This window comes from Pristiophorus japonicus, chromosome 2 (genome assembly GCF_044704955.1).
Source record: "Pristiophorus japonicus isolate sPriJap1 chromosome 2, sPriJap1.hap1, whole genome shotgun sequence".
Classification (NCBI taxonomy): Eukaryota; Metazoa; Chordata; class Chondrichthyes; family Pristiophoridae; genus Pristiophorus; species Pristiophorus japonicus.
Genome location: NC_091978.1, coordinates 334,027,678 through 334,044,177, shown reverse-complemented (window position 1 = coordinate 334,044,177; position 16,500 = coordinate 334,027,678). Strand labels below are relative to the sequence as shown.

Below are 16,500 nucleotides of genomic sequence, written 5' to 3'. Positions count from 1 at the left end.
TGAGCAGGTTGGGCCTATACTCCTTGGAGTTTAGAAGACTGAGAGGTGATCTTATTGAGAGGGAACATATAAGATTCTGAGGGGGCTTGACAGGGCAGATGCAGAGAAGATGGGGGAATCTAGAACCAGGGGGCATAGTTTCAGAATAAGGGGTCGTCCATTCAACGGGCCGTGAATCTTTGGAATTCTCTACCCCAGAGAGCTGCGGAGGCTGGGTCTTTGAATATATTTAAGGTGGAGATGGACAAGATTTTTGAATGATAAGGAAGTCAAGGGTTATGGGGAGCGGGCGGGGAAGTGGAGTTGAGGCCAGGATCAGATCAGCCATGATCTTATTTGAATGGCGAAGCAGGCTCGAGGGGCCAAATTACCTACTCCTGCTCCTGTTTCTTATGTTGTTATGTTCTGTACCTGTACCTTAACATTATTTACTCTTTTCTTCCCTTGAAACCCTTACCTAACAAAAATGTATTTATCTCATTCTTGTAAATTTCAATTGACCCAGCATTCACAGCCTTTGGGGAAGAGAGTTCCAGATCTCCTGTACACTTCATGTGAAAAAATATTTCTTGATTTCACTCTTAGCTGGCCTACCTCTAATTTTAAGATTATGCCCCCTTGTTCTGATTTCCCACCAGAGGAAATAGTTTTTCTGTATTTAACCTATCAAATCCCTTTATCATTTTAAACATCTCGAGTAGATCACCCCTCAACGTTCTAAACTCAAGTGAATACAAGACAAGTTTATGCAACCTGACATCATCATTTAACGCTTTAATGCCCAGTATAATCTTGCTGAATTTGCACTGTACTCTTTCCAAGGCCAATGTCTTTCCTGAGGTGTAATGTCCAAAATTGAATGCACTGCACCAGATGGGGTCTGACCAAGGCCCTTTAGAACTGAAGCATCACTTCCTCACACAAGAACACAAGAAATAGGAGCACATTAAATACTGACTTCTGTTCTGTCAAGAGTTGCCCTGTTAGTTGGGTTACAGGTTACTGTGCTTAATCTCAGGCCCTGATATTAATGGGGAGTGGGGGAAGGTGTGGTAGAGGGGGATGAATGGGAGGGGGAGAGGTCGGTGATCGGGTGGGGAAGGGGTCGGCGATCGGGAGGTGAGAGGTTGGTGATTGGGAGGGGGGAGAAGTTTGCGATGGGGAGGCAGGTAAGGGGGAGAGGTCAGCGACTGGGAAAGGGGAGAGGTCGGCAATCGGCCGGGGGAGAGAGGGTAGCGATCAATGCAGGATAAGGAAGCTTCGGTCAATAATTGGGAGTGATAGGGTGGGGCGGGGGGGGGGGGGGCGGTGATGCAAGGCCTGCGGTCAAGAGGGTATTTAGGCCTTGACTGCATTTTGCAGGAACCTCGTCCATTGCCTGAATGCTGCGCTTTAAAATTTAAAGGCGCAGGACTGGAGTCGGATTGGGTTCGGGTTGCCTGATCCTGATATTTTAACCTTCAGCACTCTGCTGCCTGTTGGGGGCTGGCTGTCCAACTGAGGCAAGAGATCCAAACATAGAAACATAGAAACACAGAAAAATAGGTGCAGGAGTAGGCCATTCGGCTCTTCGAACCTGCACCACTATTCGATAAGATCATGGCTGATCTTTCCCTCAGTACCCCTTTCCTGCTTTCTCTCCATACCCACTTGATCCCTTTAGCCATAAGGGCCATATCTAACTCCCTCTTGAATATATCCAATGAACTGGCATCAACAACTCTCTGCGGCAGGGAATTCCACAGGTTAACAACTCTCTGAGTGAAGAAGTCCTAAATGGCCTACCCCTTATCCTAAGACTGTGTCCCCTGGTTCTGGACTTCCCCAACATCGGGAACAATTTACCCGCAGCTAACCTGTCCTGTCCCATCAGAATCTTTTATGTTTCTATGAGATCCCCTCTCATCCTTCTAAACCCCAATGTTTAAAGGCCCAGTTGATCCAGTCTCTCCTCATATGTCAGTCCGGCCATCCCGGAAATCAGTCTGGTGAACTTTCGCTGCACTCCCTCAATAGCAAGAACGTCCTTCCTCAGATTAGGAGACCAAAACTGAACACAATATTCCAGGTGAGGCCTCACTAAGGCCCTGTACAACTACAGTAAGACCTCCCTGCTCCTATACTCAAATCCCCTAGCTATGAAGGCCAACATACCATTTGCCTTCTTTACCGCCTGCTGTACCTGCATGCCAATTTTCAATGACTGATGAACCATGACACCCAGGTCTCGTTGCACCTCCCCTTTTCCTAATCTGCCACCATTCAGATAATATTCTGTCTTCGTGTTTTTGCCCCCAAAGTGGATAACCTCACATTTATCCATATTATATTGCATCTGCAATGCATTTGCCCATTCACCTAACCTGTCTAAGTCACCCTGCAGCCTCTTAACGTCCCCCTCACAGCTCACACTGTCACCCAGTTTAGTGTCATCTGCAAACTTGTAGATATTACACTCAATTCCTTCATCCAAATCATTGATGTATATTGTAAAGAGCTGGGATCCCAGCACTGAGCCCTGCGGCACTCCACTAGTCACTGCCTGCCATTCTGAAAAGGACCCGTTTATCCCGACTCTCTGCTTCCTGTCTGTCAACCAGTTCTCTATCCACGTCAGTATATTGCCCCCAATACCATGTGCTTTAATTTTGCACACCAATCTCTTGTGTGGGACCTTGTCAAAAGCCTTTTGTAAGTCCAAATACACCACATTCACTGGTTCTCCCTTGTCCACTCTACTAGTTACATCCTGAAAAAATTCCAGAAGATTTGTCAAGCATGATTTCCCCTTCATAAATCCATGCTGACTTGGACCGATCCTGTCACTGCTTTCCAATTGCGCTGCTATTTCATCCTTAATAATTGATTCCAACATTTTCCCACCACTGATGTCAGGCTAACAGGTCTATAATTACCTGCTTTCTCTCACCCTCCCTTTTTAAAAAGTGGTGTTACATTAGCTACCCTCCAGTCCATAGGAACTGATCCCGAGTTGATAGACTGTTGGAAATGACCACCAATGCATCCACTAGTTCTCGGGCCACTTCCTTAAGTACTCTGGGATACAGACTATCAGGCCCTGGAGATTTATCGGCCTTCAATCCCATCAATTTCCCCAACACAATTTCCCGCCTAATAAGGATATCCTTCAGTTCCTCCTTCTCACTAGACCCTCGGTCCCCTAGTACTTTTGGAAGGTTATTTGTGTTTTCCTTCGTGAATGCAGAACCAAAGTATTTGTTCAATTGGTCTGCCATATCTTTGTTCCCCATTATAAATTCACCTGAATCCGACTGCAAGGGACCTATGCTTGTCTTCACTAATCTTTTTTTCTTCACATATCTATAGAAGCTTTTGCAGTCAGTTTTTATGGTCCCGGCAAGCTTCTTCTCGTACTCTATTTTCCCCCCTCTTAATTAAACCCTTTGTCCTCCTCTGCTGAATTCTAAATTTCTCCCAGTCCTCAGGTTTGCTGCTTTTTCTGGCCAATTTATATACCTCTTCCTTGAATTTAACACTATCCTTAATTTCCCTTGTTAGCCACGGTTGAGCCACCTTCCCCATTTTATTTTTAATCCAGGCAATTGCTGAAGTTCATCCATGTGATCTTTAAATGTTTGCCATTGCCTATCCACCGTCAACCCTTTAAGTATCATTTTCCAGTCTACTCTAGCCAATTCACGCCTCAAACCATCGAAGTTACCTTTCCTTAAGTTCAGGACTCTAGTTTCTGAATTAACTGTCACTCTCCATCCTAATAAAGAATTCTACCATGTTATGTTCACTCTTCCCCAAGGGGTCTCGCACAACAAGATTGCTAATTAGTCCTTTCTCATTACACATCACCCAGTCTAGGATGGCCAGCTCCCTGGTTGTTTCCTCGACATATTGGTCTAGAAAATCATCCCTAATACACTCCAGGAAATCCTCCTCCACCGCATTGGTTAGCCCAATCAGTATGTCGATTCAAGTCACCCATGATAACTACTGTACCTTTATTGCATGCATCCCTTATTTCTTGTTTGATGCCGTCCCCAACCTCACTACTGCTGTTTGGTGGTATGTACACAACTCCCACCCACATTTTCTGCACCTTGGTATTCTGCAGCTCCACCCATACCGATTCCAAATCATCCAGGCTAATGTCCTTCCTTACTATTGCATCAATTTCCTCTTTAACCAGCAATGCCACCCCGCCTCCTTTTCCTTTCTGTCTACCCTTCCTAAATGTTGAATACACCTGGATGTTGAGTTCCCAGCCTTGATCACCCTGGAGCCATGTCTCCGTGATGCCAATTACATCATACCCGTTAATTGTTATCTGTGCAGTTAATTCGTCCACCTTATTCCGAATACTCCTTGCATTGAGGCACAGAGCCTTCAGGCTTATCTTTCTAACACACTTTGCCCCTTTAGAATTTTGCTGTAATGCTGTAATGTGGCCCTTTTTGCTTTTTGCCTTAGGTTTCTCTGTCCTCCACTTTTACTTTTCTTCTTTCTATCGTTTGCTTCTGCCCCCATTCTATTTCCCTCCGTCTCCCTGCATAAGTTCCCATCCCCCTGCCGCATTAGTTTAACTCCTCCCCAACAGCACTAGCAAACACTCCCCTCGGACATTGGTTCCGGTCCTTCCCAGGTGCAGGCCATCCAGTTTGTACTGGTCCCACCTCCCCCAGAACCGGTTCCAATGTCTCAGGAATTGAATCCCTCCCTGCTGCACCACTCCTCAAGCCACATATTCATCTGAGCTATTCATCTGAGCATTAGATTATCCATTGCTATCCCAATTCTGATGAAAGGTCTTCAACCTGAAACAGTAACTGTTTATTTCTCCACAGATGCTGCCTGAGTGTTTTGCAGCATTTTATTGCAGATTATCCATTCATTTGGCCAATTGACTTCAGAAGTGCTGCGGGGTAGGATTGTGCCTGCCATGAAATTGTGCTCTTTGATTCTGAACAATGTTGCCATCTCATGGCTGCTGACGTCTGTCTTGGCCCATAAATTGTGCAATATGGACTGTGACCTCTATGTCACCCTGTAAATTGTGCAATCTGTCCTTGCTGTCAGTGCTACTCTATAAGTTGGGGAAACATTTAAAAAAATGACACCTGAGCCTATTCAATTGATTACTTTGGATGGTAGAGATGAACGGACGTCCTTTTCATCCAGCTTTGCTAAAGTATAAATGACAGCAATTATATTGTATGTCATGTGGACAGATTTTGAATACGACCACATATATTTGGGTGGGTGCATTCTACTTCCCCTGTCATCTCGGAATTAGTGGGGAGAAATTTTCTGTCAAGTTTCCCTGGAGTTATGCTGGTTCTTGGGTATAACTCCAGCAGAACACCTAGGTCCCTACCTCTTTCAGAACCCTGATACACTCGCCAATACTGACTATCAACTGGTCTGAAAATCACACCTTTGTTGACGACTATTCTTTACCTGAATCTTGTGAATGACTCACACTATGAATAGAAGCAACTAAGCAAGGTAGAGATGTGTGTGGAAACTTCCTCATCAAGATATCGGCAGGCTGGCTAGTACCACTGTCATGTCATCTCAGAACTAGCATTGAATTTCCGTTAGCCTTTTGTTCTGAAAGTGGTCTCGAACTCTACCTCTGGATGAATCTGTCTGTCAGTAAACAAATTGGTCGCCTGCAAATGGAGACTCCATTCATGTATTTGGACCCTTGATTTTCCACCATTTTCTTTTGCAACCCTGCGAGCTGCTGAATTGACAACTTAGTGGAATTTGTTCAAACTAATATCAGATCTACATTGAGTCAAGGCAGATCTGATATTAATTTGAACTGGAGTTGTAGGTCTGTTGATGTACCAAACTACATATTGTTGGTCCATGTACGTGTGGCTCTGTTACAAATCCATTCTTCAAAACAACATTGGCTGATAACTACAGCAGAATAGATAACATCCTAATTTAACAAAGCCAGACATACCATGGGACAGGCTCACAATAATCTATCCATTGCACTAGAGGGATTCCTTTCATCAATATTTGAGAAGAGGATCTCTGACTAACAACCTGCTTTGCCCAGGTTTCTGCACAGCACTGAAACAGCCTTTATCAAAATCACAAATCACATCCTATGTGACTGTGACCGTGGCAATCTATCCCTCCACATCCTTCTTGACCTGTCAAATTTTGTGAAACACCTTGGGACATTTTACTACATTAAAGGCACTATATAAATGCAAGTTGTTTTTTATTAGATGCATTCTCGTGGTGATGGATGGACTCATCAGTCAATGCCCATCTCTTACTGAGCCATATGATGGAGTGAACTTTGATTGGCATTGGAGCTGAACCCAAAGTGACTGCTTTGCATGATACAAGATTGACAGTAGGGTGAATCTCAAATTTAGATGTTTGGGCCACATGACAAGAATCTGCCAAGCCAGTTGCTGAAGCCAGAGGCTAGAGATCTGTAATGAATAATGGAAAATATTCTATGGATTCTGGAGGATCTCAATGCTTTTTATCCAACCTATAAGCTGATGTATTATGTTTTAGACCATTTCTTGGATTGTTCCCTGCAACTGGCCAATTTTCTATTTGACCTGGCACTGGATAAAATGCCTCTGTGCAGAGCCAGAACCCAAGGCCTCTCTACATGTGCAGAAATCTAGCTTTCACATGTCTGTATCCAGGATAGCCTTTCAAGAATTACCTCGGTAGGCCTTGGTAGGCCAATAATGGATGCAGCAGATATATAGTAGCCCAAGATGGCATCAATGACTTTGGTGAGAAAAAGACTTTAAGAAAATGTAATTAAACAGGAAAAAAGAATTGAAATGGACGGCAGAGAAGAGTTTTAAACTAAAACAACCGAAAAGAATTGATAAATGGCAATTTAAATTTTACTGACATGGGAATCAAGAGTTGGATCTGCTGACAATGAAAGGAGGAAAATAACTCATGGCATGGCCTTACATAGTGGAGAAAGACTTTGACAGACAACTGATGCTTTAACTAAGCAGGTTTACTGTGAACTGGCAAGAACATTTATGAAAAACTTCCCATCATATTAAGAACTACGTATGTAGCCAACACACATCAAGACATTCTGCAGCAAACTTTCACAACACAAACACTTCTACTTACCTTTAGAGGCTGAAGTTTCCCAGCCAATGAAGAGTGAGTTCCCACATGCTGAAAAAGGGAAGGTTTGTAACGTATTCGCAAATTAGCTTTCTGTCTGTCACAGTGTTTCTGAAAGAAAGAAAAATGTGCCAAACATTAGACTTCCTTTGAATAAGCAACTTCAAACCATTACTTCGCTGATCAGTTAATTTATCTTTCCTATGATGCAATTTACAACAGAAAATTGTATAAACTGCACAATTATTCATTGAGAACCTATAAGCTTGTTTGGTCATTATTGCATTTAAGTGCAAAATTACAGTGAGCAACACCATCTCCAGAACATTCTGCGACCTTGAACCACAAATGTTTGTAAGATTTCTTCTCAGATACTGTAAGGCAAAAGTATTTAATACAAACCCTGCCACTTAAACTGCTCACATTTAAATTGGCTAAAAAGTGGGGCATTTGCCCCTACCATTATTACAAAGTTGCTGCTTACAGCGTGCTAAGTGCGCTGGGTATTTTGCACCGAAACATGTGTTCACTCAGTAGTTTGCACTTTGTTAAGGTGGTTCTCCAATTGACGCTGCTGGCAGTACTGGTACTCAGAGGAGCACTGGTCAGGAAACCATGCACTGACACCGTCTGCTTTCCATCCATTCAAATGGACAAAAAATCAGGAACTGTTGGCATGCGGTCTCTCGACTAGCACTCCCTCATGAGCGGCGCTCCTCACCGGGAGTGCCTGATCAGGGAGTCAGCTCTCAGACACTCCCAGTCTGGAAAATTCTGTGCCACTCGTGTAAATTCGTGAAATCTGCCCAACATTATACCTATCCCAGAATAAGAAACACTTCTCAAAATATTAGATCTATATTGTCTTAACAGCCCTAATAATTGTAATAAAAGTGTCTGTGGAGCGTGAAGGAATAGGAGAGATAACGGAAGCTACCCATGAGGAAAAGATGCCTTGCTGACTGTGTTTTCAATGAAGTACCAGTTCATCAGCAGCAAATAACTGCATCTGCAGGTTACACAAATGTGGCCTGCTGACTTTGTTGCGGGAGGAGGTAACACAGTCTGTGAAGGGTGTGTCTGAATCTTGAAGAAGCATCAAGGAGTGCAGAAGTCATTTGGTAATATCAAGAAAGTCACTGAGGTAAATGATTACAGTAGAACTATAATCTGCACAATTTCAAGTTTTGGTCAGTCAGCAGACTGAGATGAGTCTTGTTGCTATAATTACAGCTAATAAATATAGGGCTAGACTTTGCACTTCTATCGCTACCGCCCATATCTGGACGGTATTTCCGGCGGTACTTTTAAGAGAGCAAGTAGAGAGTGGCTGAGCAGGTTATTTGACGATTTAACCTTATTACCAATTTAAAATACATTCGCAATGGATATTGAGGGAGTGATGAGCGACGTGGCTGAAGTGGAGGGAGGAAGAGGGCCAAGTGCTTTTCGGATGAAGCCAACGCCGACTTGGTCCACGAGGTAGAAATGAGGTGGAGCCAATTGAGCCGGGGTAGGTGTGGTAGGTAACCCCCGCCAGTGTTTACCTACCGTATATACTCGCGTATCCTGCGATCTCGCGTATCATGCGACCCCTAAATTTTCGTCCCCAAAACATGATTTTACCATATATCTCATGTATCATGCGAGTCACTTTTTTGAGATCGAATACAGACCTTAACATGAAACATCGAGTGGATTCTGCTGTGAAAGCTGTTCGCGAATCGAACACCGATACAGCAATCGTTCCAGCTGGCTTGACTAGCGTCGTTCAGCCACAGCCTCTACTGTGTTTGCGGGTAAAAGAAGCATGGGCTGAGATAGATGGAGCCTCTAATAATGCAGCAAACTTCAGAGGGAGTTGTGGGTGGCGGAGGTCGGGTCGCCGGGGGGGTGGGGGGGGAGTGAAGAGGAGGTCGGGTTGGGTCACCGGGGGGAAGCGGAGGTCGGGTTGCCGGGTGGGGGGGGAGTTGGGGGAGAGGAGGTCGAGTCGCCGGGGTAGGGAGAGCGGGGGTCAGGTCGGATCCGGTCCGGTCTCTTTCCTCCCCCCCCCCCCGACCTCCGCGACTCTCTCTCCCCCCTGACCTCCGCGACTCTCTCTCATCCCCCCCGATACAGTACAAGCGACAATAGAGGCTGCAATCCAGCTCAGGAGATACCTGCTGAGATTCAGCGTGGATATGGTCTGCTTAACAGCCTAACAGCCTAATCTTGGCCAGCACTTCACACCCGCAAATTTTGTATCTCGCGTATCATGCGACCCCCCAAATTTAGGTTACAATTTAGGTCTTCAAAAGTCGCATGATACGCGAGTATATACGGTATGTACATGGGCGAAGATTGCCGAGGTGGTGTCGTCGGCCGCCCATGACTATCGAGAGCTGAGCTAATGCCGCAAGCGCTGGAATGACTTTGTTGCATCTGCGAGAATAAGTACTAACTTTAATGGGCTAGAACCTCCACTTTTATGCTTATTGTCCAAAAATGGGCGTTATTTCCAGCATGGGCGGTAAAAAAGGATTTTTAGATCGTCGGCTTCTCGCCCATTCTCAAAGCACCTAGTCTCCATTTTTGAAAATAGGCGTTACCGCGAGCGATATGAAATGGGCGGTAGCGTTAAATTTTTTTGACCTTCTGCCGTAAAGTGTCGCCGTCCTTAGCAACGGCATGGCAACGCTTGATTCCCATGATTCAGGAGGTCATGGGTCATCATGACATGCGCAGAAGAGGAGACAGAGAGAGAGGGAACTCAGAGGCACTGAAAGCGTGTGTGGGTGTGGTGTGTGCTTGTCTGGCTGTTGTGGGAGGCATGAGGGAGATTCACCAATAGCAAAAAGCCAACTAAGCAACAAGGACATAGTTGGCACCGAGTTTTTGTCCAATAAATAAGATATAACATGGAAGGGATGGAGGAGGCCCTGGAGCTGGTAGCCAGGAACACTGGTGGCAGAGAGCTCCCAGTGGTCCCGGAGCGCAGCACTGCACCCCAAGGTGCTGCACCCCCACTGCCAACCACACGAGAGCCAGCAGCAACATCTTGCTTCTAGCTTGGAGCACATTCCCACCTCGGCACCGTCCTCTCCCATATATGTCCAAGCAGCGTTTCGGCCATCATTCGCTCCCCTCCCACAATGAAGCATCAGGCGGCTTGGAGTCAGGAGGGGAAGGGGTAGAGGTTGGGAGGAGAAGCGGGGGGTGGGGGGGAGGCGGGGTAAGGGTTGGTTTGTACAGAAATACTGATGATTTCAGACTAATGTTCGGTTTAACTTTTTTATTTAGCAAAACCTTGTTGTGCATTGGCTCAGATAGCTGCACTGTTACACACTGGTGATTTCTTAACATCAAAGGGTATAATGACACTTAACTTTAATCAACTTAAACTTTAGCTGTCACCAAGGTGATGCCCACCATTGATGTATCACCTGCACACCCAGCAATGTGTCAGCCTTGTAAATAACACCAATGTTCTTTCAGGCAAAGCGATCATTGATGAGCTCCTGATGTAACGCTCTTGCAGCTATTAAGCCACCATGGGCCCTTTCATGCAGTCTACAGGGGGGCGGGCATGGTTTCAGCGTCAGCCTGATTGCCTGGGCCGATGTCAGCGTCCGCCTCCTCGTCCTCCTCTTCCTCTCTCTGGTGAGGTGGACTGTCAGACTCATCAGGAAATTCTTGTCCCCTCCTGATAGACAAGTTGTGCAGCATGCAGCACACCACCACGAATTGAGCTACCTGCTCAGGGTGGTATTGAAGCTCGCCTCCTGAGTGGTCCAGGCATCTAAAGTGCTGCTTCAGCACTCCAATGGTTTTCTCCACTATATTGCGAGTGGCTCTGAGGCTCTCATTGTATCGCCTCTCGGCTTCGGTGCGGGTGTCATGCAGGGGGGGGTCATCAGCCAGGTGGCGAGGCCATATCCTGTGTCACCAAGCATCCAGCATTGACCTTGTGGCTGATTGTTAAACAAGCCAGATACAGTGCTCTCACGCAGAATGTGAGCATCATGGATGCTGCCCGGAAATTGAGCATTCACTGCCAGTATAATTTGCTTGTGGTTGACAGCCAGTTGGACATTCAGGGAGTGGAATCCCTTGCGGTTCCTGAAAACCTCTGCATCCTGAAAAGTTGCCCACATCGCGATGTGCATACAGTCTATTGCTATCTGCACCTTGGGGAAGTTTGCAATTCTGGAGAATCCTAGAGCCCATCAGTCTGTGCCTCCCTGGTCATAGGGAAGCTGATCAAGTCCCTCCTGCATGCGTACAGAGCTTCAGTGACCTGTCTAATACAGCAATGTGTAGCATACTGAGAAAGTCTGCAAATGACTCCAGCTGTGGCCTGAAAAGAACCCAACGCGTAGAACGACAGTGCCGCAGTGATTTAGACCCTCGGACCCCTAGTATTTCCAAAAGGTTATTTGTGTCTTCCTCAGTGAAGACAGAACCAAAGTATTTGTTCAATTGGTCTGCCATTTCTTTGTTCCCCATTATGACTTCACCTGATTCTGACTACAAGGGACCTACATTTGTCTTCACTAATCTTTTTCTCTTCACGTATCTGTAGAAGCTTTTGCAGTTAGTTTTTATGTTCTCTGCAAGCTTGCTCTCATATTCTATTTTCCCCCTCCTAATTAAACCCTTTGTCCTCCTCTGCTGAATTCTATATTTCTCCCAGTCCTAAGATTTGCTGCTTTTTCTGGCCAATTTATATGCCTCTTCCTAAGATTTAACACTATCCCTAATTTCCCTTGCAAGCCACAGTTGAGCCACCCGCCCCGTTTTATTTTTATGCCAGACAGGGATGTACAATTGTTGAAGTTCATCCATGTGATCTTTAAATGTCTGCCATTGCCTATCCACCGTCAACCCTTTAAGTATCATTCGCCAGTCTATCCTAGCCAATTCACATCTCATACCGTCAAAGTTAAAAACTAGTATTAAAACACTCTACCTAAACGCATGCAGCATTCGAAATAAAGTAAATGAGTTGACGGCACAAATCATTACAAATGGGTAAGATTTGGTGGCCATTACAGAAACGTGGTTGCAGGGTGGCCAAGACTGGGAATTAAACATACAGAGGTATCTGACAATTCGGAAAGATAGACAAGAGGGGAAAGGAGGTGGGGTAGCTCTGTTAATAAAGGATGATATCAGGGCAGTTGTGAGAGATGATATTGGTTCTAATGAACAAAATGTTGAATCATTTTGGGTGGAGATTAGAGATAGTAAGGGGAAAAAGTCACTGGTGGACGTAGTTTATAGGCCCCGAAATAATAACTTCACGGTGGGGCGGACAATAATCAAGGGAATAATGGAGGTATGTGAAAAAGGAACGGCAGTAATCATGGGGGATTTTAACCTACATATCGATTGGTCAAATCAAATCGCACGGGGTAGCCTTGAGGAGGAATTCATAGAACGCATACGGGATTGTTTCTTAGAACAGTATGTTACAGAACCTACAAGGGAGCAAGCTATCTTAGATCTGGTCCTGTGTAATGAGACAGGATTAATAAACGATCTCCTAGAAAAAGATCCTCTCGGAATGAGTGATCACAGTATGGTTGAATTTGTAATACAGATTGAGGGTGAGGAAGTAGTGTCTCAAACGAGCGTACTATGTTTAAACAAAGGGGACTACAGTGGGATGAGGGCAGAATTGGCTAAAGTAGACTGGAAACACAGACTAAACGGTGGCACAATTGAGGAACAGTGGAGGACTTTTAAGGAGCTCTTTCATAGCGCTCAACAAAAATATATTCCAGTGAAAAAGAAGGGCGGTAAGAGAAGGGATAACCAGCCGTGGATAACCAAGGAAATAAAGGAGACTATCAAATTAAAAACCAATGCATATAAGGTGGCCAAGGTTAGTGGGAAACTCGAAAATTGGGAATATTTTAAACGACAGCAAAGAATGACTAAGAAAGCAATAAAGAAAGGAAAGATAGATTACGAAAGTAAACTTGCGCAAAACATATAAACAGATAGTAAAAGCTTTTACAGATATATAAAACGGAAAAGAGTGACTAAAGTAAATGTTGGTCCCTTAGAAGATGAGAAGGGGGATTTAATAATGGGAAATGTGGAAATGGCTGAGACCGTAAACAATTATTTTGCTTCGGTCTTCACAGTGGAAGACACAAAAACCATGCCAGAAATTGCTGGTCACGGGAATGTTTGAAGGGAGGACCTTGAGATAATCATTATCATTAGGGGGCTAGTGCTGGACAGGCTAATGAGACTCAAGATAGACAAGTCCCCTGGTCCTGATGAAATGCGTCCCAGGGTATTAAAAGAGATGGCGGAAGTTATAGCAGATACATTCGTTATAATCTACCAAAATTCTCTGGACTCTGGGGAGGTACCAGCGGATTGGAAAGCAGCTAATGTAACGCCTCTGTTTAAAAAAGGGGGCAGACAAAAGGCAGGTTAGTTTAACATCTGTATTGGGGAAAATGCTTGAAGCTATCATTAAGGAAGAAATAGCAGGACATCTAGATAGGAATAGTGCAATCAAGTAGACGCAACATGGATTCATGAAGGGGAAATCATTTTAAATAATTTACTGGAATTCCTTGAGGATATAACGAGCATGGTGGATAGAGGTGTACCGATGGATGTGGTGTATTTAGATTTCCAAAAGGCATTCGATAAGGTGCCACACAAAAGGTTACTGCAGAAGATAAGGGTACGCAGAGTCAGAGGAAATGTATTAGCATGGATCGAGAATTGGCTGGCGAACAGAAAGCAGAGAGTCGGGATAAATGGGTCCTTTTCGGGTTGGAAATCGGTGATAAGTGGTGTGCCACAGGGATCGGTGCTGGGTTTACAATATACATAGATGACCTGGAAGAGGGGACAGAGTGTAGTGTAACAAAATTTGCAGATGACACAAAGATTAGTGGGAAAGCGGGTTGTGTAGAGGACACAGAGAGGCTGCAAAGCGATTTAGATAGGTTAAGCGAATGGACTAAGGTTTAGCAGATGGAATACAATGTCGGAAAATGTGAGGTCATCCACCTTGGGAAAAAAAACAGTAAAAGGGAATATTACTTGAATGGGGAGAAATTGTAACATGCTGTGGTGCAGAGGGACCTGGGAGTCCTTGTGCATGAATCCCAAAAAGTTAGTTTGCAGGTGCAGCAGGTAATCAGGAAGGCGAATGGAATGTTGGCTTTCATTGCGAGAGGGATGGAGTACAAAAGCAGGGAGGTCCTGCTGCAACTGTATAGGGTATTGGTGAGGCCGCACCTGGAGTACTGCGTGCAGTTTTGGTCACCTTACTTAAGGAAGGATATACTAGCTTTGGAGGGGGTACAGAAACGATTCACTAGGCTGATTCTGGGGATGAGGGGGTTACCTTATGATGATAGATTGAGTAGACTGGGTCTTTACTCATTGGAGTTCAGAAGGATGAGGGGTGATCTTATAGAAACATTTAAAATAATGAAAGAGATAGACAAGATAGAGGCAGAGAGGTTGTTTTCGCTGGTCGGGGAGACTAGAACTAGGGGGCACAGCCTCAAAATACGGGGGAGCCAATTTAAAACCGAGTTGAGAAGGAATTTCTTCTCCCAGAGGGTTGTGAATCTGTGGAATTCTCTGCCCAAGGAAGCAGTTGAGGCTAGCTCATTGAATGTATTCAAATCACAGATAGATAGATTTTTAACCAATAAGGGAATAAAGGGAATAATGGGGAGCGGGCGGGTAAGTGGAGCTGAGTCCACGGCCAGATCAGCCATGATCTTGTTGAATGGCGGAGCAGGCTCGAGGGGCTAGATGGCCTACTCCTGTTCCCAAAGTCTTATGTTCTTATTATGAAGGTACCTTTCTTTAAGTTCAGGACTCTAGTCTCTGAATTAACTGTGTCACTCTCCATCTTAATGAAGAATTCTACCATATTATGGTCACTCTTCCCTAAGGGGCCTCGCACAACAAGATTGCTAATTAATCCTCTCTCATTACACAACACCCACGGGACGTCTCGGCCTTGCTGATCGCCAGCACAAGGCCCATTTTTTTTTTTGCGCTTTTCCATTCGGCCTTACCCCGGCAATGTCAAATGGGCGATGTGATTTTTCGGCAATCTCACGATCGCCCACCGAAAACGGTAGTAAAAAAAAAAGCTTCCCTAGCAATGCAATTCAGCGCATGTGTGGGATTTTTTTTTGTGGTTGAGATTCTTTGCCACGTTTTGAGAGGTCAGGGGTCATCACGCATGCTCAGAAGCAAACGGAGGGTCAAAGAGACAGAGAAAGAGGAAGGAAGGGAGGAGGAGCTGTTTGTGTTTGCTGGTATTGATATTTGAATTCGTATCGGAAAATAATCATTCTTTTGACTTTTAATTATTTTTTTTTGCTCAATATTGGAAAAAAAATACAATATAATATATATTATATAATATATTGATAAATAGATTGAAATATATTGAAATATGGAGGGAGATAGTGAAAGGAAACGGGCTAAACTCCTTTACCTCCATCACGGCAGGAAGTCTTGCCGTCCCACACTGCACACCGTATTCATATCGGTCAGCGTCAAACAAAACAGGCGGGTGGGGTCAGAACACGAGGCGGGAAAGGGCCTGGAGGGAAACATGGCCGCAGGTAGGGAGGGGGGGTGTGTTTTTCATTGTTGAATTGTTTTTTATTGTTGGAAAATTGTTATCGTTTTGTTCAATGTTCATTGGGATTTGAGGGAAAGGTGGGTTGTGAGGGGGATGGGGGGGGGGGGTGGAGGGAGGGTGTTGTTAAATTGCTTTTAAAAAATGAATTCGTTAGTTGTCTTTGTTAATTAAAAAAAATCTTTAATTCAACAAATTTTGTGCCTTCTCTCTTAGTTACATTAGTTAACAAATTTACAGTTATTCATCCTTATTTGTTTATTCTTTTATTGTAGCAGTACTTTACTTAAACTTTACTTAAAGTAAGCATTAATGCCGATGATGGGCCAGTGCAGGCAAGACAACAATGAAACCCCACGCAAATGAAACTTTTGATTAAAACTAACTGTAAATGAACATTTGAATATCCATAATGATAGTTCATGCAAAGCGTTCATTAATGAGCTGCCGATGCAACAGCTTAGCGGCCGTGTAACTGCCCCTGGTCTTCGGGAGGGGAGTGGTGGTCCCGATGCTCGATCGCCAGGCTGATTGCGCTCCCCTATGTCCTCGCCTGTGTCCTTTTCCGCCTCTTCCTCCTGTTCATCCTCGCTGGCTGGTTCTTCTATCTCCCCTCCTTCTGGAAGTGGACCTGCAGCCCGATCTGACATTACTTGTCCTCTCCTTATAGCTAGGTTATGCAGCATGCAACACACCACAATAAACTCTGCGACCTGGTCAGGTTGGTATTGTAGGCTGCCTCCAGA

At 44.7% G+C, this 16,500-nt stretch overlaps 1 protein-coding gene across 1 annotated transcript in view; it reads right to left on the bottom strand.

The window, feature by feature from the left end:
• Positions 1-16,500, bottom strand: part of LOC139248393 (alpha-1,3-mannosyl-glycoprotein 4-beta-N-acetylglucosaminyltransferase B-like) — a 414,869-nt gene that overhangs the window by 20,585 nt on the left and 377,784 nt on the right. The window contains exon 10 of the mRNA XM_070872141.1: positions 7,135-7,242. Within this exon, the coding sequence (XP_070728242.1) occupies positions 7,135-7,242 (108 nt within the window). The remainder of the gene's footprint in view (positions 1-7,134; positions 7,243-16,500) is intronic.